The sequence below is a fragment of the Rosa chinensis genome, chromosome 2 (assembly GCF_002994745.2).
Source record: "Rosa chinensis cultivar Old Blush chromosome 2, RchiOBHm-V2, whole genome shotgun sequence".
Lineage (NCBI taxonomy): Eukaryota > Viridiplantae > Streptophyta > Magnoliopsida > Rosales > Rosaceae > Rosa > Rosa chinensis.
The window spans coordinates 21,324,697-21,347,687 of NC_037089.1; the positions used below are offsets into that span (position 1 = coordinate 21,324,697).

A 22,991-nucleotide genomic window follows, 5' to 3' on the forward strand; every position below is an offset into this window, starting at 1 on the left:
ATCTCTTTTACTCATAAAGTTCCCATCTTGCGGTGGAAAATTACCTAGCTAGCTAGGGTTTGTAGCACACTTGAAAACCTATCCTAACTTTATCGAATCTAATTGAAACTTCCATGTCTTCTAATGTTTTACATTCACGTGTCAAAGCCAGCGGAAATATTCTAATCATCATTGCCGTGAGTTTTGTCAAATTCATTATTATGAATAAGAACGATTCTTTTGCAGCCAGATCAATCATGATCGACAATGTTCCACAAAGGGAACCACAATCTGGCCAAGTACATACATTTTCATGTTAAAGGTTCCAGCGGATGAAAGCAAATGCACCATCTAATGTAATGTCTTAAGAAATTAAAGTACTGAGTGTACGGTTAATCTCATTTTAAATTTAAATAGCTAAAGTATTGATAATAAAATTGTCTTTTATTGCTGTACAAACTAAGTTTATGTAATTACTAATAGTGAAATAGTGAATTGACAAAGATGAACAAATTGGCATTCGGGATCAATATATGAGTGCATTTTCTTTAATAACTTGCATGTAACTGATACTTTCAATTACATTACAATGTATTAATTTTGAGACTTTTGACATAAAATGTTTTAATTTATAAGTGCATGCATGATCCTTTAAGTTTCTGTTATGTTACCTAACTGAAAATGTGTTTGATAAATCAACTCAAAAAGTTATAGTATATTAGCTAATTTTACTTGAGTTGTGAGCATAAATGCTATTTGCAAATGTAAGTTTTTTTTTTTTTTTTGTTCTTCAATCTCATTGCTTCCTTGGGGGATCAACAGATCGACCTAACTTCTTTTTGTCTGTTCATGTCAAGTTTTGATCTAAACTGTAATTCAAGCTCCTTCAAATGGATGATATATGAAAATAAGTCTATATCTGGGTAAATTGGTGACTCCCATATTATTTTGTTTACAACTTCATTGACCGCTTTATATACTTATTTGAACACAAATTTTCTATTCATACATGATCACCTAACTATCTTTTGGATCCCAGATGGTAATGAGAATGTGCAATGGAATTAGAATTTTTCATTATGAGAATATATTTGTCCTTTTAATCAATTAGATCGCCAGTTGGCCCAGGTAGGGCTGCAACCATTATACAAATAACTAGGTCTTATAAAATATAGATTTTAGAACATGAAAAACTGCAGCAAGTCAGAAACCTGGGGTGGAGAAGTTTGTCCATTGTGTTTGTATTCATTCTCCCAAAGGCTCTGTTTGTTTGCAGAGTCAGTGTGGTTGGAATATATTCCTAATTACCATATTAAATATATGGTATTATATACTTTTAAATTTCTGATTATTACTGATTAGTGGGTCATGAACACCAAATTCCAAACATTAGATCATACTTTTGAGCAATTGGCTCAAAAAACGATTATACTTGGCCAGACTTGAATGGATCAAGTGAACTTGGCTGAATGGAAACCCAACTTATTTCTGTTATTTTCTTCTTCAACTGACTAACTGTTTGATCAAAATAAAATAAACACCGATTAACAGAACCTTATGAGAATGAGCTAGGCCCAAATGTCTTTTATGGAAATGCGGCCCAAATGGAAAATAGGCCCACATCTTTGGACATAGTACTTTCTGGAAAAAGAAAGTGCCGTGAGACACAATACTCAAAAACCATTACTGTTAAAAAAAAAATACCATTACTGTTGTACCTGGATTACTTTCTTTACCTATCATGAACACCACCATTTACTCAACATTCACAACAATCTATCTTGAAATCCAAACGCAAAATAGGGAAAACATTTTCGTGTATTCTCTTTTCAGAATATTGTTTGCTTTTGATATATCAATATATTAATGCACTACAGTAAATTCCCAAATAAAAAGTACTCCTAAATTACAATTTAGTTGATGATAAACCACTGTTTGGGAACTAAAAAGCTTGGTCATTTAGATCAATAATCAATCGATGCATTTAAGCCATTGATTCTTCGCTTGCCAGTACCATTATGATACCATAAGCTAAGTATTCAAATTTCATTCCTTTGCACACATCAACTGTGAAGTTACCCATGGTGGTCTGGGATGATTCACCAGAAAAAGAAGCGGTATGGGCTCTGCCCATTACACAAGCAACTCTGCATGGGTACACTTACTGACTATATGGTTGTTACAACAAGACCATCATCTGAGGCAAACTAGTGCATCACCCACCCATGATAATGATTCTGAAAGGCAATATGTTCCAATGTTTATTCATCTAGAGTTGTATTGAAAGAGAAATTTTAGCAACCATGTACCAATTTTTCCACTGAATGGAATGTGAGAATGTCCCCAACGGAAAAGGCAATAGAGACTTTGTTACCTATCTTACCGCTTTCTGCGGCGTTTTTACTTTGAGCTTTTCCGGTTGGTAGTTTCCATTTCCTGCAAATCTTCTTGGTTCCATGTCCCTGTTGGCTTATTTTACATCCCCTTGTTTTTTGTCACAGCTCATTTTCTAATTTCTTTCCTTATACCAAAAACAATTCAAGTCCTTCCAAATCTTCTAAAAACTCTTAATTACACCAACCGGTAATTAACCCCCGTTTGTTACATCCTCCCCCGTTTGTTACATCTATGATTTACCATATATAAAGAGAGATTTCAAACTCCCATTGCAATCCACCTACAAAAAAGTAATACAAAATTGGTCAGGAGTGTATTTATAAGCAAATCCCTTCAGCTACTGGTCTTCTCCCTACTCTGAGATGTCTCCTAATAACTGGAGATCATCCCTCTTCCTCCTCCACTTCATCATATCATCATCATCATCATCAAATCCACACCCTCAGTTCCCATGCAACCGACCCCACCATAACACCCTGTACCCTTTTTGCAACACCTCCCTCTCCACCACCACCAGAGCCCAGTCCCTAATTTCCCTCCTCACCCTTGATGAGAAAATCCAACAGCTCTCCAACACTGCCTCTGGAATTCCCAGACTTGGAATCCCACCCTATGAGTGGTGGTCTGAGTCACTCCATGGAATTGCCACAAATGGCCCTGGTGTCTCCTTCAATGGCACCATCCCTTCAGCCACAAGCTTCCCACAAGTGATTGTGACTGCATCTGCTTTCAATAGGACTCTGTGGAACTTGATTGGCTCTGCCATTGCTGTTGAGGCTAGAGCTATGTACAACTTTGGCCAAGCTGGGTTGACATTTTGGGCACCCAATATTAATATCTTTAGGGACCCAAGATGGGGGAGAGGCCAAGAGACCCCTGGGGAGGACCCCATGGTTGCTTCTGCTTATGCTGTTGAGTTTGTGAAGGGATTTCAAGGTGGGAATTGGGGAGGTGGGAGTGGTATTGGAAACGGGTTTGGAGGGAAAAGAGTGTTGGAAGAGAGTGATGGGTTAATGCTTTCAGCTTGTTGCAAGCATTTCACTGCTTATGATTTGGAGATGTGGGGAAAGTATAGTAGATATAGCTTCAATGCAGTGGTATGTCTTCCTCTAACTTCTATTTTTCAATGGTTATATGTTGATTATATGTTGAATGTTGCCAATATTTGGATTTTTCAGTATGCTTTGGTAGCTTCTTTCCTAGCCATTGCTTGTCAATTTTTAATATTCGCATATAGAATGTTAGCCATTATGTTATAGGATCTTTATTCATGTTTCAATAGGTTTCAGAACAAGATTTGGAGGACACATATCAGCCGCCTTTTCGTAGCTGCATACAGCAAGGCAAAGCTAGCTGCTTGATGTGTTCTTACAATGCAGTAAATGGGGTTCCAGCATGCGCAGACAAGGATTTGTTGGAGAAAGCTCGAGACAAATGGCGCTTCAAAGGGTAACAGTTCTTTATGCTCTTCTCTTATCTATAGTTGACTATTTTTCAATTTTTTGATAGATTGACAAGACTTATGCATAATGTATGCCACTTGGTGGGTTAAAAACAGGTATATCACCTCAGACTGTGATGCTGTGGCCACAGTTTTTGAATATCAGAATTATACAAAAACTGCTGAGGATGCAGTTGCTGATGTTCTTAAAGCAGGTGCTTATGATTTTTTTTTTTTTTTAGCAACATATTAAAATTTTCTTGCAATGTCTATGTGATAAATGTTGTGAATTTGTGTACGAAGTTATAATTGGATCAGTTATCTGTAGGAACGGATATTGATTGTGGTACATTCTTGGTTCGAAATACTCTTTCTACAATCAAACAAGGAAAGGTGCAAGAGGAAGACATAGATAGGGCTCTTCTTAATCTTTTCTCTGTTCAACTCCGTCTTGGGCTGTTTAATGGAGATCCCATAAAAGGGCAATTCGGAAGGTTGGGACCTCAAGACGTGTGTACATCAGAGCACAAAAATTTGGCACTCGAAGCAGCAAGGCAGGGAATCGTGCTTCTTAAAAATGATGAGAAGTTCCTGCCCCTGAAAAAGGGTGTTGATTTTTCGTTGGCTGTTATTGGTCCATTGGCGAACAATGCAAGTTTGCTGGGCGGGGGTTACATAGGTATGCTTTAGTATGCAGTTTCATATAAAGTTTCTAAGGTTATATTATAGTCTTGCAGTTACTGGATTTTTTGAAGCTGTTAATACTTGGTAGAGTCATTGCATGTAAAAATGATATGTTCTTATCAATTCTGTTGCCAATTTGATCAATTTAAGCGAGCATTTAGGAATTGTTCACATATTTTCCATGTTTAACCCAATGTTACATTAAATTTGAAGTACTGACCTCAATAGTAATCACAGGGTTTATTGAGGGCTGTTAAACATTTAAACTAAAGGTTTGTTGATTGTATAGGGATTCCTTGCAACCCAAAGACTCCTTTTGAGGGTCTTCAGGAGTACAGAAAAAGAACATCTTACACAACTGGTTGCCTTGATGTACCATGTGTTTCTGATTCTGGGTTCAAGGAAGCAATTCGTGCTGCCAAAAAAGCTGATTTTTCTGTTATAGTTGTTGGTCTTGATGCATCACAAGAAAGAGAAGATCACGACCGAGTTAGTCTTCTCCTACCTGGTAAGCAGATGGCCCTTGTATCTTCAGTAGCTGCTGCAAGTAAAAACCCAGTGATTCTAGTTCTTGCTGGTGGTGGACCACTTGATGTATCATTCGCCGAAAAAGACCCTCGAATTGCTAGCATTCTTTGGATTGGGTACCCTGGTGAAACTGGTGGGAGGGCGCTATCAGAAATCATCTTTGGAGACGTTAATCCAAGTATGTATTTGACAACATGGATTACTGTTATGGTGTTTATATTTTTCATTATGAAGAGAAATTTAACATGATATGGAAAGAGTCCACATTCTAAATGCTATGAGTTCTGTTTTCTATAATGCTAATCAGAGTTAATTACATCTCTGTTAGCCAGTCAAAAACATGCATACCTTCAGTTTCAAATTTTTAAAGCTGAAGTTTAATATGATCACTTTATATGATTATAAACAGGTGGAAGGCTGCCTATGACTTGGTATTTTGAGTCATTCACCAACATCCCAATGAATGATATGAATATGAGAGCTGATCCTTCTCGCGGTTATCCAGGAAGAACCTACCGGTTTTACACTGGGAATAGGGTGTATGGATTTGGACATGGCTTGAGCTACACAAATTTCACTTACAATATCGTGTCAGCACCAACCAAATTAAGCATACCAACAACTTTCAAGGTTGATTCAATCAAAAACATACTACACCAAACAGGAGATATAGTTGATTATTTACGCATAGATGAAGTGACATCTTGTGACTCCTTGAGATTTTCTGTCGAAATCAATGTGATGAATGTAGGAGACATGGATGGAAGCCATACTGTGATATTGTACTCTCGAGTGCCAGAAATTATGAAAGGTGCTCCAAAACAACAGCTGGTTGGATTTAATCAAGTGCATACTGTCTCATATAAATCTACATCAACCAGCATTTTGGTAGATCCTTGTACTCATCTTAGCTTTGCAAATGATTACGGCGAAAGGATACTGGCATTGGGTGATCATATGTTATTGGTTGGAGATGTAAAGCATTTTGTTTCAGTTGAAACAAATTGATGTTGTTCTGAAGTTCATTTAAGTACTGATACGCAAATACATCAGTAAAAAAGAAATATGATTCTGGATCATTTGAATATGGACATGGTATTCATTCATTCTAGGTCTTAATTCTAATGTGAGGAAATCATTGTTGGTTCTTTGATGAGAATGAACTAAATGAAACTGTGGAAATTTGGATTGCTTGCAACTTTGTCCAACCAATACTAAAACAAAATCAGCCAGCCAAAAAACTAGCAAGTTTAGTTCATTCTGGCAAAAATGCGAATTTCATTAGAGAAAACCAAGATTGTCCACGCATCCGACTATTTGTTGCCAAGTAAAAACACACTTTTAACCCTCGCGCATTAATCGAATCAAATTTCATATCATTCTTGATGTTTTTCAAATATTCGTTAATCATGAGAGAAATCACATGTTAAGTCACACGTGGATCACTCCTTCGGTTTCTTTCTTTAGCCTAGTGGGGTGCGGGTATTCATGTGCAAATTTTAAGGGCAATTTGACTGAATTTGACATCAATGACAATGACAAGATATTTTTTTTTTGGATTAGATAAACAACTCAAATGCTATAACTAATCTTTCGTGAGTCGAACTCATAACCTCCCACTTACGAAAATGAGACTATACCGCTAGACCAAATGATACTGAGTATAATGACAAGATTTGATCAGTAACACAGGCAAGTTGGAATTAAAAAAAAAAAAAAAACAAATATGGAAAAGAACTATTGGGCTGGGCTGTGTGAGCTTTAGCCCACCCCAGAAAACTGTTGTCGAGTATTTTTGCAAGTATACATTAGGTTTTGCTTCTCATTCGTTAAACGTTATCGTTGTTCACAGCTCGACCTAGTCGAAACCAGTCAGTCTTCTTCTCTCAGCTTCACCACTAGACTTCGTCTTCTCCGTTTCCGACTACACCAGGTACTCTTTCTCTCTCGCTCGCTCTCTGATTCTGAATCTAGTTCCTCTTAATCAAACCGATTCGTTGTCGATTTGATTCAGTAAAATTGGGGATTTTGTTGAAATTAGGGCTCTGATTTATAGAGGACTGCCTGCGGTAGTCAAATTAGGTCTGTGAATGTGAATCATATTTACGTACAGTTTCCGATTCACCGGAATATAAACCCTCCCTCCCGGAAAATATGACTTTGCATAACCTGTAGGCGAAATTAAACATCTGTATGTGTATTAATATCTTTGATTCTGTTAAGCAATCCAGCTTGTAAGGTAATGAGTTCATAGAACGAGGGTCTGTAAGTTAATAGCCCTTGTTTGGTTTATTTGTTTGATTTGTGTAGGTTTCGGTGCGTGATAGGTTGATTTAGTTTCGCTTGTTTTGCAGCAGCAATCATGGCAGATGATCAGAATGATGTGAAGGAGGAGGTGGCGCTGGCAGACGTAAGTTCGAGATTCTTTTATATTTCTGTGTTACAATTGCACATCATGACTAGACCTTTTGTTATGTTTGGCTGGAATTAGGCTGTTGGTAGTCTGTTAGATAAACAGATGTGAAGGTGTGGTGTCTCGGGTCTCTTGACTAGACCTAAGGATTGTGTCTCTTTGTGCAGATTGCCCCTTTTGATCCTAGTAAAAAGAAGAAGAAGAAGAAGGTTGTAATTGAGGATCCAGCTGATGATTCTGTGGACAAGTTGGCTGAGAAAACGGAAAGCCTGGCAGGTGATCTAGTTTAAAAACCATTGATTACTGTTTGGTGTTTGCATTTCCCAAGTGTGGTATGTAATTTTTGCGGGGGGCTTATCTTTGTCAATGCAGTTTCTGATGGGCAGGACAGTGCATTTTCTGGTCTGAAAAAGAAGAAGAAGAAGCCAGTAAGTTTATATGCTTTTCTACTGTCTACATGCAAAAACTTTTACCTAGAAATTGACTTTTGATGGTTGGTTGATGTGATTATAGATTGAGACCAGTATTTTGAATGAGGAGCCTGGCGATGTACCGGAGGATTTGGATGGTAAGACATTGCTTGGGCTTATAAGATGTATGCGACCACATTGTCTTTCAACCAATTAATTATGCTCTTTTATGTTTGGCCTTTCAGAGCACCCGGGTGAGGATGAAGAAGGAGAAGGAATTTTACTGGAGGCCTCCAATCCTTGGGAGGGTAGTGATCGTGATTATGAATATGAGGAGGTGTGTAAATTGTCTCATTTAACTACAGTTTTACACTGTACCATGAGTATACACTTACTTTATATTATATGGTAGATTTATTTATAATTTTTTTTTCTTTGATGCAATATCTGCAGCTTCTTGGAAGGGTGTATAACATTCTTAGGGAGAATAATCCGGAGCTAGCTGGAGACAGGCGTAGGACAGTTATGAGGCCTCCACAAGTTCTACGTGAGGGCACAAAGAAAACTGTCTTTGTGAATTTCATGGATCTGTGCAAGACGTAGGTTTTACTTAATGTGTTTCTTTATTTAAATTAGTTTGTTCTGTATATCTGTCTGATGATTGTTGTTCGGAGTCATCTTTGAGTAAGGATCTTTTTGTAGTTTAAGCATGCTTTTAATCCGTTTGTTCAATGTTTCATTAGAGTTTTTCGGTTTTTATTCGTTTTTTTACTTTAGGAACTTTTGTAATTGCGTGCTGTTCAAATAGTATGGCATTATCAAGTTGGTTTTAGATATCCTGGTATCTGTGTTTCATCAAAGCTTTGTATGCTTTTTGGCTTTGCATCATTACCTAGTGGAATGCGTTTTTGTAATAAAAATCCTTAAAATCGCTACTATGTGAAGGCATCCTATAAGTTTTGAGTATATGTGGGTATCTAATAATCATAATGGTCTGTGTAGATCACCATGGCCTGAGTGATTCCTGATTGCAGTAATACAAAATTTTATTTACCATATTCCTAAATTTATTTTCTGAAGCTATTCTAATTTCATCTACTTGCTAAAAGGACCAACTGCTTTGTTGACCTATAACCTGTCTTCTGTTGATTTACCTTAAAATTACAGGATGCATAGGCAACCAGAGCATGTCCAGAATTTCTTGTTGGCCGAACTGGGGACAAGTGGATCACTTGATGGACAACAGAGGTTAGTTGTCAAGGGAAGGTTCGCCCCTAAGAATTTTGAAGGGATTCTGCGGCGATATGTCAGTAAGTACCTCATTTTTGGTTTGGTTTTATATTTATTGCAGTAGCTACTTTGGAATGATCTGTGTGGATTATGTTTTGCATGCTGCCTAATTGGTTGTTCGGGCTTGGTAGTTAATTATGTCTGTCCTTGTGTATTATTCTTTGTTGTATTACTTTTCACTATTCTATCATTTTTTCTTATGGCACTTCTTTTTTGTCAGATGAATATGTGATTTGCCTTGGGTGCAAAAGCCCTGACACTATACTGTCAAAGGAGAATCGCCTGTATTTTCTCAGATGCGAGAAGGTAACAATCATAATGTTGGCATTTTCTAGTTTTGGTGGCAGTTCACTAATTGTAGTAGATGTAATCATAGTTAGTTTAGATTATATACCAAAGACTGGTCGTTTTCTGCATATGTACACCGCAAGCAGGCTTGGTGTCAGTGATTTATAGAGATGTAGTTGTACAACGACAAAGCACATAAAATTACTACACTGCTGATAATCTCTAGTTTGAGGAGGCCTGTGATGATTTGAAGATTTGCCTACATTGTCCGATTCTTGCTCATGATGGAGTAATCTAGATATTTCTGAGGCCTCCTTGTGGAAAAGTTTTCTCTTTGCTTAGTGCGGAAGGGATCCTTGCCTTCTTGAGCACCCTGTGTAGTTTTTCATTCTTTTAGAATATGACTGTAAGACTGTCTATCTTAGTTTCTACTTTAATACATATTTTCTTATTCTATATTGCAGTGTGGTTCTGGACGATCAGTTGCTCAGATCAAACAAGGTTTTGTTGCTCGTGTTGGGCGTAGGAATGCCGGGGCATGATTCTGTTTTGCATTTGGCTTCTGGTTATGCCTGCTGTGCTGTGTATTAGGAGAAACATGGTTTACTACTAGTTAAATGAATTTTGGATTGCCTGTTTATTACCCTACCTAGAACAACGGACAGTTGTGATATGTAGACACTGAGGAGATAATTCTGGCTATTTTGCTGTCATATACTCATCCATTGCTTCGAAGTCCTTTCTTATGTTTGAGTTGAGAAAAGCTTCTACGATATCAGCACATACATGTGATTAATAAGGCGTAGTCGTACCGAAAATTTTCCTGCGCGTGTTTAATGTTGAAAATAAGTCATGTCTTGTTCTTGCAATGGAGTAGGCATATAGAGATGCATTTGCTCACATCACAGCCCACGTAATCTAAGAAAGGTTGTTCTCTCTTTTCCCCAAGTTCCTGAACCACCCGAGCCCGTTGCTTTGGTCATTGTTAAACTACTCCATTGGCAGCATACTAACCACTTCATTGGCTATGTCATCTTGTCCTTGGTTCAATTATCGTGATTTTGCTGTTGGTCGAGACTTGGTACCCTTGGATGAGATAGATTAACCATTTTCTTTACCGATGACTCCACATTGAGATGGAATCAATTCTCTTAAAAGCAGTTCGCAGTTTTGATGAATACGCGTGACCGAAAGCGACCTGATTATTCTTCCCCTTTCGACCATTATAAGCAATTGACATGCCTAAACCAACAACTCGGGTTTTCCAATGGAATAAACGACTCCTTTAAGCTGAGCTATATTTCACATCACATGTTCCGAGTTTAAAATATTTCCTCCATATTGTTCCGCTAATCGAATAAAGCCTGCCCTATAATACCATCGGAATATATGATATTCATTTCACACCATGTAGGAATATTAGAACATTACTACTTCCTTTAACAATTTTTTAGATTCTAGGATTAAGGTATTTTATTTTCTCCAACTCCATATGATGGTTAGCTGATAGATAAACACCGCAATATTTTGATTTGGGCACCCCACTGTGTGTTTCTCTCTGGCATAAATAAGTAAATTGTTGGTAATTGGATGAATGTCTACGCATCTTTTAGCAGCTTCTCCACAATTCTGCAATTTTCCACACGCTCGTTGAAGCCACACAATTTCGATATTTCTCCACAACCACAACAAGATGTCAAGATGTGAAAGCTTTTATTTTTATTTTTTTCCTTTCCTTTTTTTAGTAGTTTATGCTTTAGTACAAGCAAACCCCACATACCACTGAACAAGTAGATATGACCTAAATATGACCTAATATTGTTTGCTCTAGTGACGTAAGTCTCATTTGAAGACTAATTGTGTACTGTTGAATTATTCAATAATCTAAGAGGAATTTCTCCCAGCCTTCCCTATGTTATCCACTCCATTCATTTGTTACCAATAAATCTTTCTTTGTCTGGTATCATTGACGTGATGTTCCTAATTAGATGAAAAGGTTACATCCAGCTAATCTAATTTCACTAGTTAAAACTTAGATGATTAGGTAGAAAGATGAAAATCCGAGTGCCCAAATAATAATTCCATAGTGTGGGAACACTAGAAAAAGGGTGATAGAGATGAATGCTGGGTGGGGGCAGAGGGGTGATAAAAGTGAATTGAAAAGTCATGCATGCTGTTTATGGAATTTGAAATCAACCAGAACTTTCTAGCTAGCTTATTATTAGTATAAAAGCCATAGAAATCTGGATTTCCTCTTCCACATACACACCGTTATCAAAGCTTTAGAGTTCAGATTGAGTCTGTGTCCTTAGTTAGCTGAAGATGAGCGACCCAAAATACGGTTATCCCTACCCTGCTCAAGGCCAAGGTATTATCCTAAACCTCTGCTAGGTCCTATAATTATATTCTAAACACTTCTTGTACCTCCTTGATTAACTTCTTGCTCTTTGAACTTCAAAAATCTGAGATTTCCTTTCTGTTTCTGGATAGTTTTTACTAATTAATTTGTTTTCTGTAAGTTTCTGTGAGTTTGGGAAGGTGGGTTGTTTTATTTTTCAGTAACAGAGACTTGTATACTTTCTGGATTTAAGAGGTTTTTTTTTTTTTTTTTTTTTTCCCTTAATTTCCATGTGGATTTTAGGTGAAGGGGAGGTACAATTAACCAGCTTATAGATCTTCTTGTTTAATTTCTGATAATTTTATTATTTACTATTTTTCGGGGTAATTAATCTTGTAGGTTATTATCAAGGCCCTCCAGTAATGGCACCTCCACAGTATGCTTATGCTCCACCACCCAGGAGAGAACCAGGTTTCCTAGAGGGATGGTAAGTAAATTAAGTACCATACTTTAATTTTTCAGTATGTCATATAGTTATAGCTTTCTCTATAGAAAATCGCAGGAAGTATTGGGTTTTCAGGTTTATATCGTTTGGATAATTTTGGCTACAAAATGGCTGATCTCTATCTGTGTCTGTGCTTGTTCGGATCGATGTGTTGTCGATCAGCCTTGCAGCTTTGTGTTGCTGCTGCCTTGTTGACGAGTGTTGCTGCGACCCCTCCGTCCTCTTCATCATCTGAATCATCATTATCTATGATATATCGATAGATATATCCCTGCACACATATGCTTGGATTAATTCGACTCCTCCTATTTAATTATGTAATGCGAGATCTTGCTTGTTATTGATTCTGTAGTTTTCATGTACAAGACCGATCTACATACTCGTTTCCATTGTTGTACTTTAATGTGCTATATCTTCGATTTAGATTTTTCGTGTTGATTTTGTGCTTATTTTCAAGATGAACATGAAGAAGGTACACAAGTTCAAAATCAGTCTCTTTACTTTGTTTTTGGACTGGCATTTGCAATCAGTGAGGAAACTTGGCCCACGTTTTGAATTTTGAAGCAAAAGGTGACAAAGAGATCGGGGAGCCAAACGGTGGTGTTGACTACAGAACTTTCAAGAGCAATGCTGATTTTCTCTTTAATTTGAATTGGGAAAGTTCACAAATAATATTCAAATCACCTCATATTAGTCCATATCATTGTATAACTCTTGAGCAGTACTGCTCATAGTAGAGAGGAATTGTTTGTGACTTTTTGATTAACTGTCCGTGAAATTGGGTGATCTTTTCGATCAAACTTATATTTTCAAGCCATTAACTGATCAGGTCTAGGACAAGTTCATGAGTGCTACGTACACAGCGGATCACAAATTATTAACCATTTGAGTAATTATACATATACACCCCCAATTTTCCTTTTCTAGTCTTCATTTTTTCTCATCTCTCCACAACTGCACTCGGTGTCAGCAGAGCAACAACTCTCCCTCCCTCCCTCCCCTGCTTGAAATTAATTGTTTTTCCTTTCAATATGGTGCTGGTTGCGGTTGCGGTCTCGCGCACTTGCGGTTCTATTTCGCTAGTGTTTAGAGTTCAGGACTGTATCTACTTTGATTAATTAACCACGTAGAAATCAATTCAGGCCTCGATCAAGTTGATCAATGAAAATAGATTATTTCAACAAATGCAAATAATAGGTTAAGTGTGGAGCTAGCAATAACACAGTATAGAGGCATCTAAATGTACATATAGTTTTGTTTCAAAGGCATATATGAAAATTGAGTAACCTTAATTATATGGTAGAATATAAGCAAATAACGGCTAGTTTGGAACGAACAATTTCATATATAGAGATTTATGTTAGACAACAAGACGGCTAGCTAGTTTGTTCAAGAGAGTACAAAAAATTAGATAGAAAGTATTTGAAATCACTAGATGCAATACATTTAAAACAAATTTGAAATAAGTATGTGCAAGGAGCAAGTCAATCCATATGTCTACTTATTCTTCTTCCAATCAACTAAAAAAAAAAAAAAAAACTTTGAGAACTATAGATTGTAATGGCTTATACAAACAATTAACCTTATAATACTAAATCTTAAGATTTGAAATTATTGCATCTGTTGAAAACTTGAAATAAGGTAAATAAGGACCTAAAAGAATTCAAAATAAGCTAGAGTGAAAATGATGATAATTAACCAGACGTACTTGAACAGAGCAAGGGAGCTTGCAATTATTCCTATTGATTTCAGCTTTGTTGGGTTTTCAGTTTCTTTCACCTTGTATTCTTCCACCGCATGATAATCAGGAACCCGAAGTAGACTCTTTTCATATATAATCATGCAATGAATATCATTCCTTCTCTGAAGCCTGTCTGTAACAAGTGGCTCCTCTTCATGTTCAATCCTTATAATTTCCATCCTGAAGTCCTGCAAAGTCCACTTCGCCACAACTGTACCATATAGTTTCGGTAGCCAAGAATGGGAAGAGAAGCATCTCGTACTCAGGTTCAAGCTGATTCGAAAATTTTAAGTTAAAGAGCTTAGTCCAAGAGTCACTCACCCCATAGTCTTTCATGACCCATAACTTAATAGGATCACAGGCAGCGTACCTATAACGAAACCCATACAGGCATATATCCTCCACAGGAACCTACACCTTCAAGATAAATTGTATTATCATTTTGGTACAAAGTAGGCTGCGGTATTTCCCTGAGCTCCTCCTTCATCAAATCAAAAGCATAGATAACTGGTCCTTGCCAAAGATTGTTTCGCGGACGAGGGTTGCATACCCAATGAAGTGTCTCCCCCGAAAGAGCGGCAGAAGTAAAATAGGGGCGGAAGGTCTTAAAAAAAGGTGATTCAATACTTTTCCAAACGCCAGCTCTTGTTGAAAAGATCTTCATGACCTCCACCGCCGCCTCCTCACCCGGAGAAAAATAAGCATTAAAAGTGGCTGCGACCACCAGAACTTTGTAGTCGTCAGTGGCCGGCAAATAGCCAAAACCACTGTAGCTTATACACCTGTTTTCATTGGAATTAAATCCTGGATCGGGTAGTTTATGTCTGAATCCAGTTGATGGGTTCCAGATGTAAAGACAAGTAAGACTATAACGAGTGCCACACCCACCAAACCATTGCAAGAGCCTAATACATCGACAGAACCGAACCATTCCCGATACTCGAATGGACCGGTAAGCTTTCTAAGAGAATGATTGTCTCCATACCATGGCGTCTCCAAGTCTAAGGATTCAATTTCAAAGGCGTTGCGGTAGAGGAGGAGGAGTCTGCGGCTCAGAGTTTTCTGCTCAGAAGCTACTTTAAACTGGAACTTGGAGAACTGTGGATCAGACACTATTGAACGCCAGCGTTTTGAAACACAGCGGAATCGGCACAGGGACTTGACAGGTAACCTGGAGAGGATGTACGTCCACCATAATATCTTCCGGTATGTGCTTTCCCGCCATTGAAAGACACTCTCAACTTTCGCTGAAGAACGATATGGTGGAGGTTGTGTTTGCGACTTGCGGTTTACGGTTTAGGAAGTGGTGGCGTACTGGCGTTGATGTAGTTTAGGTTTTCAAGTTAACGGACGTGAAGCAATATCAAACAATTTATTCTCGGATTTTTGATCAAAATAAACTGAAATACAATTATGGTTTATTTTGAACACATCTATATTTTTTTTTTTTTGAGATGAATTGAACACATCTATATAAGATTGGGTTTAGGAGATACGCCATGGATTAGGAAAGGTATTCAATGTATTAATCTATATCTATATAAGATTAGGTTTAGGAGATAAGACCGGGTATGCCATGATATCTTTTTCTTTCCTCAGGAAAAAATTTCATCTTGGTATTTTGGTAAACAAACCACGATATTTTAGTAGAGTTTAAGTAGAGGAAATATCCCTTAAATTCGACAAGTGGTGCAAAACAAAATTTAAGTAGAAATTAATTAATGACTAACTATCCAAGACTCCAAGTAAGTTGCTTATTTTTCACTCATGGTAATTAGATTTTGGGTCGTGATAGGACTCCCCAAGCAATAACTTTCTTATTGGTTAATCAAACCAGAATTCTCGGAAACAATTAAAAAAATATTCTCGAATCAAGTATGTATAATAAATAACATTGTAGTTTCCATTTCCAATTATGATACTGTTTCCTAATTTTGGCAAAAAAACTAATCGCTATATATACATAGTAGTTTTATTTTAGGCAAAAAAACCCAAAATCGATCAGTACCAACAAAGCCTAGAGAACCCTAATTTTTTCCTCTCCACAAGTCTGATCAAGAAAGATGGCCATGTCAGGTCCAAGAAGAACTAAGATCGAGAAGATCGAACATCTGAGTAGCAGGCAAGTCACCTTCTCCAAACGCCGCAAGGGGTTGTTCAACAAGGCAGAAGATTTTTCACTTAGATGTGGCGCAGAGATTGCGGTCATAGTTTTCTCCAACACCAAAAGGATGTACGAGTTCTCAAGCACCAGCATGGAGCACATTCTTTCAAGATACAACAAGGAGCGTGCCGCCGGCTTTTTGATCGAGTCTCCAGAAAATAAGAGCCAACATGAGCCGAGTTCATCATCCGATAGTTTGAGTGCAATAGGGCTACTGCAGGAAGAAATTAGAGCCCTAAACTTGGACTGCTCGAGATTGACGGGTACGGAGTTGGATGGCATGAGTTTGAGAGAGCTGAATGAGCTAGAGAAAAAAATAAGGGAAGGGATCGAATCAGTTGAGAAAAGGAAGAATGAAGTGCAAAACTACTACCAGCCCTCGTATATGCTTGAAGATTCAAACCGTTTGGATGGGAATAATAGCAATTTTTTCTCTGGTACAAGCTCAAGTGCCATTTCAGGTTGTACTGAATCAGAGCAAAGTAAACAGTTTGTAGATACTTGTTTGCACTTGTGATTGTCATCAACAAATTGCTCGTACAAAGCAAGAGGATATCATATTCAAGATCGAGTTGCGCGCCCATGTCTTTCCAATTTGAATGTTTTTCTTTTTAGTTTTTTTATGGCCTAGCTTTGTGTCTCTTGTTTCCTTAATTCTTGTTTCGACTAGCTAGTTAATGTACTCTTCAATTATATGTAAACATGCTAACCTCTTAATCATGGTGCACATTCGATTTTACCGTTCATATGACGAATTTAGGTTTTCACAGTACTTTTTTGAAGATTTGTTTATAAACGAATCCTTTTCGATGATGGATTTGTGTAACTTTGATTGTGACAGTGTGGGATGAACTGAGTTATCACTCTACTAATGCCTCATCATATCTTACACCCAAATTTCACACTTTAAAATCCATTCCTCCCCTGACAAATAGAAATACATTCAAATAAGAATCCATCTGGTGAACTTGGAACATCGCTCTATTGAAACTGGTTTACATGTTAATAGAGACGTGCCCATAACAGCTCATGAGCCTATCGCCAGGCTATAACTGCTGACTACTGAAACTAGTTATGCTGCCTGATTCTAATGGACGGTATTATTACTGAGAGTGATCTTGAATGGTCCATATTACCGTCCAGACGATTGACACTCCGAGCCCAGAACCGTTGGATTAACTCATTACTGGATGTGACACACTGCAATGACTTCGTAATGTATTCTCCAGAGTTTTAATACTCCGGAAGACCATTGAATTTTCACTATCAGGACAGTGATCACTACTTAATGAATTTTTTCTGATTATTCCAATAAGTCCCAATTACCAAAAATTGAGTGCCATACTCAGGCTGGCATTTTCAAGGGGACAAAAGCAATAAGCGGAAACTTGTAAGTTACAACACCAACAAACATCCAAGATGCGAACAAACACGATTTCAATTGATATAGGGCTCTTGGAGCTTCTTGGTGTTCAACTCAATCTATTTCCCAGGAAATGCAATTAAGATGAACTTATTCCACAACACATAAACCACTCTGTACATGAATTGGAATGTCTCTGCAATAATTACATCGAGCGAGAGAGACAACTAAATCCATAACACAATACAACAGATGAAAGCTGTACTTGGTGCATAGTTTTTATTTTAGGGACACTCTCCCTCTGGGAAGTTCTATGTGACTATGGATCTCACCTTTCAGGAGGACACGCCCTATTACTTACCTAGCCCTTCCTTTCAGGGGGAGAGACCACTTTGCATAGAAGTATTGGGGCTTTAAGACCATACTGAGGTGCACTGTGCACAGATGTTAAACAACTACTGCCTTTGGGTGGTCTTCGGCACATGAGTTACCAGATGTATTTTCATGATAACCATTACCCTTGAATATGCCTCCGCACCCACTACCACAACCACCGCTACCACCACACCCACCGCAGCCACCACTCTTCAGTATGTTCCCACAGCCGCCGCCACAGCCACCACAGCCACCACTCTTCAGTATGTTTCCACAACCACCTCCACAGCCACCACCACAGCCACCTCCACAGCCACCACCACAGCCGCCACTCTTCACCAAGTTTCCACATCCTCCACCACATCCACTGCCGCAAGCGCTACTCTTCTCCATGTTTCCACATCCTCCACCACAACCACTTCCACATCCACCAGCGCCGGCACTCCTTGTTGCATTTCCACATCCACTGCCACATGCTCCACCACAGCCTCCACCTTTTTGAGACGTCACTACATTTCCTTCAACCACCTCAGATTTAAGGTTAACTACACTTGCTCCAGAAGAGCTCAAGTTGGTGCCTTTGCCTTCCTCAGGGTTCGCTTTAATTTCTTCCTTGACACTACCCATCTCCGCGGGGTTAACAGCAAACCCGTCATATCTTTCCTTCTTTAGCTTATCCGACAGTATAAAAGCCACTATGACCCCAGGAACTGTTATGGATTCTTCCTTTACCTGTTCATTTTTCAGATGATATAAAATAAAATGAAGACTTTACAGAGATGCAACAACATAAGTGAAGACAATGCATGGTACCTTGATGCACCCAGATTTTAGGTCAAGCAATGCCACTGCTTTGCCATAAGGATCTTCAGCAGAGAATTCAACTAAGGTCATGAAGTGTTGTTCAGTTTTATCTTCAGTTGTATTTTCCTCATAATGCTTATGTTCATAATCCAGCTTTCTGCCTGGGAAGAATTTGACCTGTACCATGAAGATATATTTAAGGGACATAATTTATGATCTCTGATAAGTACATGTCTATAGGATGCACACTACCACTGCTGCAGCCCATCAAATCTTACCCAACAAAAAACATACTGCTTTGATGCTACAGCAACTTAAAACACAAATGTGTATACTATTAACAAAGGGACTCACTCAATCAAGTAATTGCAAAATCCATGAAGGATTGTTTTTCTTTAAACAACAACTAAAGTGATTTCCCCTGCAAACTGTCAAGCCTTTTGAAATGTAAGCATGGTTCAGGTAGGTGAAACAAACGCATTTACATAATATATTACACTAATTACCACAAAGTTATATGTACACATATCAAGAATTTAATTCTGCCCTCCCAGCATGTGGTAAGACATGGTATGAAGTTATGTTTGGTTGAAGAGGCAGTGAAAAAAAAAGAAAGAAAGTAAATTGATGTATGAAAGGTGGGGAAAACTTATGCTCAAACATTTGAAGTGCATGGATGCTTACCATCTTTTTTCCCTTTAGCAAAAAGAGGTATCCCTCGGAATTTTTCTCGCGATGAAGGGACCAGTGTGAATCTATCAAAGACCAACCAGTCCCCACAAATTCTGCAAGAGTACATATTTTGCCAGACTTGGTAATTCCAACCACCTCTTTCCTTGGAACGCTGATTCCCTTTACCTTTTCCTTTTCAGTATCCCTGTAAATACAATCCAAGCTGACCCAACTTCAGAATACATATGGAAAAACATCAACATAAGAAGCATAAATCATTCTGGACATAGTTCCATAGCACTGTGGCATGTTAAGTCTCAATTTACACATCTCTTGTGGGAACTTGCAATTGTTCACAATAGTTGTATTAACCAGGTAAGAGGATACCTCATTTGCAGGCGGAGGACCTCTGTTCCAGTTTCATCAATCACTTGTGTCCAATTCTTGGCATCTTGATTCTTCCCAGCAAAGGGGAAAAAGCAAGAACTTTTTGAAAACGGTCGAGAACGAACCACATGAAGTGTGTGTTGTGCTATGGTTGGAATAGTAAAAGACATAGCGAACCGCATGTAGATTGGTTTTAAGTTCCCAACTTTAGAGCTTGGCACCATCTCTAACCATTTTTCTGCATATAATTTAGAGGGTGGGACTAGACAGTCTTGAAGAGAGAACGAAGCAGAACCTAATGTTTTATATGCCCTTTTCATTGGTATATATAAAGGTGAATGGGACATGAGTTCAAAAAGCAGCTCTCCAGTAGGTTCACACTGGAAAGAAGCAACCTGTTTCTCTTCAAACTCAGAAAAAATGCTGAGTCGCCGCTTAGCATTGAAAAATATATCCTTTGTTGTCTTACTGAATGAGGCAAAGAGAAGCCCTTTGTGTCCTTCTGGTAAGTTCCTAACTTCCAGAAACTCCAAAAGGACCTAAAAAACAAATAGAGAAACATCTTAGGCAGGACAGCAGGAGGCAGCCTGTGTCCCTATTTAATTATCAATGAGAATAAATATTAAAAGGACTAGAAGCTATAACTATGACCAGTAAAACATATTGCGGAAACGAAAGCTAGTCTGGTGCTCATATATTTCTACAAACACTACAAGTTGATTAAACTACCTCAATTCTCAATTTTCATTGATAACTAAAGTTTCAGTCTTTATGTGCATTATGACTCTATCCACTGAAATAATGAAGTATTCTTGTTATTATATACATTTTAAGACAGAATTCAGGAAGGACACCTCAAAAATCCTGGTGTGCCTTTCACGAAGACAACGTTTAAGGTGATGAACTATGAGTTAAACACATTCTTTTAATCACCAACATAAAAATTTTCAATTTTGAGAGATATAAAAGGGAGAAGAAAACACATAAGTGATGATATTACCTCCACAGCTTTCACCTCTGGAAGCTCAATTACTTTCTGATGATCAGGACATGCAATTACATCCTTGCTAGTGAAGTTAGACTGATAAGGAGTGGTTGTGAGAGGAGATGGAGCCCTGCCTCTATACATTGCCCCTGCTCTCCAATACCTGGTACCAAATGCATCTTCCCATTGCTTGGTGGTTACAGAGAACCCAGTATCCAGCTTCTTCCCTTTAGTTCTGTCCGAATCCATGTCATCATGCTCCAATACTTTTCCAAGTAGTTCATGCAGATCTTTACAATAGGATACAGGATGCAATTGGTGAGTATGCCAGATAAGATCAATATCATATGTCGGAACGCAGAAACGTCGTAGAGACTTCTCATTATTGCTCTTGATTAAATGAAGAAACCCTTTATATCTAGACACAGCTTCTTCAAGAAACAGATCATGGTTCATATGGGGTGGAGATACCTGTCGAAACACAGAATGAAGATGAGCCAAAAAAAAAAAAACACAGAAACCAAAGGAGAATTAGAAGAGAGAATCATTGTGGTAGGTCTGATCATTGAACTCCCCAGTATATTAGGTGCAAGCTCATATTACCTGGTAAAAGAAAGGAGATTGTCTTTTAACGGCTGAAACCAGATCATATTTGGTGCATTTGTCAAGTTTGGAAATCCTTTCAGATATATCCTCGGACAATGCCTTTTGTAAGTTGAAGTTGTAGGGTTCTGCTGGATACAGACTATTCCAAATTTCTTCAGTTTTACTTTTACAAGAACCTTCAACAGAGGAAACAACATTCGAGTTGTCAAGAATCTTTCCATAAAGTTCTTCACAGTCAGTCTTGTATCGAACCTGAAGCCACAAAGCTCAGCAACTCAACACATAATCCAATAAAGATAACCAGGAATAAAAGAAAAAACAATTCGGATAATCCTACCGGATTTAGCCTGTGACAATGCCAAATCCATTCACAATCAAGAGGTACAACCAAAGGTCCCTCAGAAACCTGGGAGTCTGAATGTTTGGCAAGCAATGGAAGCCAACAAGCGTTGTACCTGAAATTAGCATTTTCAACATTGATATATAAAGATCAAGTAGCCACCAGGAAACTTAAATTGAAAACATAACCACACCTAGCTTACAATGCAAATAAAAAAAACAGGAAGCCCGAAACTTCAAGAGACAAAAACCCGAAAGATGTGATTTGGTACTGCCCAAGTTTCCAGTGCACCCAAAACAAATAAACTGTACCAAAACTACGAAGTTCAAAACAATCAAATCAACATGATACAGATGCTGTACCTATAGATAGCCCTGTTAAGAGCCGGCCCTTCGTACAGATACCGATTCCTATCAACAGCAGCAAGAAACTGAAGCTGCTTTTTTGCTGCAGCCACAAGGTCTACGCTTATTCCAATGCTCTGCGCTTTGGTCCACTCAAGCTCCTGTCCCTTCATCTCCATCTCCATCTCCATCTTTATCTAACAAAAAGGGAACCCCAATTCCATCAATTCCATAATTCTAGATTTTTCCTTTTTCCCCAATTTGATAGTACAATAGTATTTTAAAAATTCTTGATCATCAAGAGCATATAACACAGAATCAACCATATTTCATATTCACATAAACAAGCTTGAAAACAATATCTGCTTCTCATTTCAATCTATTCAACAGAAAAATTGAGCCACCAATAAGAGAAACAAAGAATCAAAAAGCCTCAATCTTTCAAACATAAACAGAGAAAGTTTCAATGCAAAAATTTCCCAATAGCTAACTCAAACTCATTCCAGCAACCAAAAAAAGCTGAAAGGCCAATTCTTGGAATTCAGAATCAGAGTTTACCGACTTGTTCATAGTTCAAACGAAAAATTTGAAAAGTCAAAACAACGATACATGCACGGGAATGCTTCTAATTACCAGAACTGATCAGAAATTTTAAAGTATGAAAGACTCGCCGGAAAGTTGAAGTCGCACCTGAAAATAGTTCCGACGACGGTTAACGTGGGGTCCGAGACTGATTGAAGCTTCTGCTTTCTTACGAGTTTCAGTCAGATATTTATAGCGTGGGATCTTGACAATGTACAAAGTACGACTCTTCCTGGTTCCTCCTACGTACGAGTTTCCTTTCAATGACTCTAGTACCCTTTGCAGTTATTCGCCTGCCACTTTTTTACTCTTTCTTCGGCTTTTTATTATAGGTGTCTTCGCTGTATTAATGCAT

At 38.1% G+C, this 22,991-nt stretch overlaps 5 protein-coding genes and 1 non-coding gene across 9 annotated transcripts; 4 read left to right on the plus strand and 2 right to left on the minus strand.

Moving 5' to 3' along the window:
- The first annotated feature begins 2,638 nt into the window (after positions 1-2,638).
- LOC112190106 (probable beta-D-xylosidase 6) lies at positions 2,639-6,120 on the plus strand. The gene is made up of 6 exons (XM_024329530.2): positions 2,639-3,473; positions 3,659-3,825; positions 3,935-4,032; positions 4,146-4,496; positions 4,791-5,207; positions 5,439-6,120. Exons 1-6 carry the CDS (start codon positions 2,739-2,741, stop codon positions 6,035-6,037), a joined length of 2,367 nt encoding a protein of 788 aa, XP_024185298.1. The 5' UTR covers positions 2,639-2,738; the 3' UTR covers positions 6,038-6,120.
- Positions 6,121-6,805: 685 nt separating this feature from the next.
- Positions 6,806-10,203, plus strand: LOC112188211 (eukaryotic translation initiation factor 2 subunit beta). Of its 3 annotated transcripts, none has more exons than XM_024327290.2 (10): positions 6,806-6,962; positions 7,340-7,439; positions 7,610-7,718; positions 7,815-7,870; positions 7,956-8,010; positions 8,098-8,189; positions 8,306-8,451; positions 9,020-9,162; positions 9,363-9,448; positions 9,895-10,203. In XM_024327290.2, the coding sequence occupies exons 2-10, from the start codon at positions 7,392-7,394 to the stop codon at positions 9,970-9,972; spliced, it is 813 nt and encodes a 270-aa protein (XP_024183058.1). In that variant the 5' UTR covers positions 6,806-6,962; positions 7,340-7,391; the 3' UTR covers positions 9,973-10,203. The 3 variants fall into 3 exon arrangements, with proteins under 3 accessions (XP_024183058.1, XP_024183057.1, XP_024183059.1); XM_024327289.2 differs by having other exon boundaries at positions 6,824-6,962; positions 7,384-7,439; XM_024327291.2 differs by having other exon boundaries at positions 6,842-6,962; positions 7,387-7,439.
- On the plus strand, positions 9,662-9,745 carry LOC112191046. Its single transcript, XR_002932762.1, has one exon. It is a non-coding gene; the product is annotated as a small nucleolar RNA SNORD34 (small nucleolar RNA).
- A 3,970-nt stretch (positions 10,204-14,173) lies between the features above and the next one.
- LOC112183890 (F-box protein CPR1-like) lies at positions 14,174-14,945 on the minus strand. The gene is made up of 3 exons (XM_024322207.1): positions 14,565-14,945; positions 14,336-14,425; positions 14,174-14,287 (listed from the first exon to the last, which is right to left on the minus strand). The coding sequence occupies exons 1-3, from the start codon at positions 14,943-14,945 to the stop codon at positions 14,174-14,176; spliced, it is 585 nt and encodes a 194-aa protein (XP_024177975.1).
- Positions 14,946-16,077: 1,132 nt separating this feature from the next.
- Positions 16,078-16,695, plus strand: LOC112183891 (agamous-like MADS-box protein AGL18). Its single transcript, XM_024322208.1, has one exon. The coding sequence runs from the start codon at positions 16,078-16,080 to the stop codon at positions 16,693-16,695; it is 618 nt and encodes a 205-aa protein (XP_024177976.1).
- A 903-nt stretch (positions 16,696-17,598) lies between these two features.
- Positions 17,599-22,896, minus strand: LOC112188690 (glycine-rich domain-containing protein 1). Of its 2 annotated transcripts, none has more exons than XM_024327860.2 (9): positions 22,745-22,896; positions 22,073-22,251; positions 21,708-21,825; positions 21,368-21,622; positions 20,780-21,235; positions 19,780-20,318; positions 19,405-19,597; positions 18,730-18,897; positions 17,599-18,648 (listed from the first exon to the last, which is right to left on the minus strand). In XM_024327860.2, exons 2-9 carry the CDS (start codon positions 22,243-22,245, stop codon positions 17,989-17,991), a joined length of 2,562 nt encoding a protein of 853 aa, XP_024183628.1. In that variant the 5' UTR covers positions 22,246-22,251; positions 22,745-22,896; the 3' UTR covers positions 17,599-17,988. The 2 variants fall into 2 exon arrangements, with proteins under 2 accessions (XP_024183628.1, XP_040371369.1); XM_040515435.1 differs by having other exon boundaries at positions 22,073-22,247; positions 22,745-22,883.
- Between the last annotated feature and the right edge of the window lie 95 nt (positions 22,897-22,991).

What these genes read in the sequence shown, in the direction of transcription:
- LOC112190106 (XM_024329530.2), top strand. Translation starts at nt 2,739, where the DNA reads ATGTCTCCTAATAACTGGAGATCATCCCTCTTCCTCCTCCACTTCATC. An exon ending in GACAAATGGCGCTTCAAAGG is followed by an intron (nt 3,826 to 3,934) that starts GTAACAGTTCTT and finishes GGTTAAAAACAG; the next exon opens with GTATATCACCTCAGACTGTG. An exon ending in CTTTGGAGACGTTAATCCAA is followed by an intron (nt 5,208 to 5,438) that starts GTATGTATTTGA and finishes GATTATAAACAG; the next exon opens with GTGGAAGGCTGCCTATGACT.
- LOC112188211 (XM_024327290.2), top strand. Translation starts at nt 7,392, where the DNA reads ATGGCAGATGATCAGAATGATGTGAAGGAGGAGGTGGCGCTGGCAGAC. An exon ending in GAAAACGGAAAGCCTGGCAG is followed by an intron (nt 7,719 to 7,814) that starts GTGATCTAGTTT and finishes TTGTCAATGCAG; the next exon opens with TTTCTGATGGGCAGGACAGT. An exon ending in ATTTTCTCAGATGCGAGAAG is followed by an intron (nt 9,449 to 9,894) that starts GTAACAATCATA and finishes TCTATATTGCAG; the next exon opens with TGTGGTTCTGGACGATCAGT.
- LOC112183890 (XM_024322207.1), bottom strand. Translation starts at nt 14,945, where the DNA reads ATGGTTCGGTTCTGTCGATGTATTAGGCTCTTGCAATGGTTTGGTGGG. An exon ending in CGGGGGAGACACTTCATTGG is followed by an intron (nt 14,426 to 14,564) that starts GTATGCAACCCT and finishes TTGAAGGTGTAG; the next exon opens with GTTCCTGTGGAGGATATATG. An exon ending in GGGTCATGAAAGACTATGGG is followed by an intron (nt 14,288 to 14,335) that starts GTGAGTGACTCT and finishes TTTTCGAATCAG; the next exon opens with CTTGAACCTGAGTACGAGAT.
- LOC112183891 (XM_024322208.1), top strand. Translation starts at nt 16,078, where the DNA reads ATGGCCATGTCAGGTCCAAGAAGAACTAAGATCGAGAAGATCGAACAT.
- LOC112188690 (XM_024327860.2), bottom strand. Translation starts at nt 22,245, where the DNA reads ATGGAGATGGAGATGGAGATGAAGGGACAGGAGCTTGAGTGGACCAAA. An exon ending in AATCTCCTTTCTTTTACCAG is followed by an intron (nt 21,236 to 21,367) that starts GTAATATGAGCT and finishes GTGTTTCGACAG; the next exon opens with GTATCTCCACCCCATATGAA. An exon ending in GTCCTCCGCCTGCAAATGAG is followed by an intron (nt 19,598 to 19,779) that starts GTATCCTCTTAC and finishes TTGTATTTACAG; the next exon opens with GGATACTGAAAAGGAAAAGG.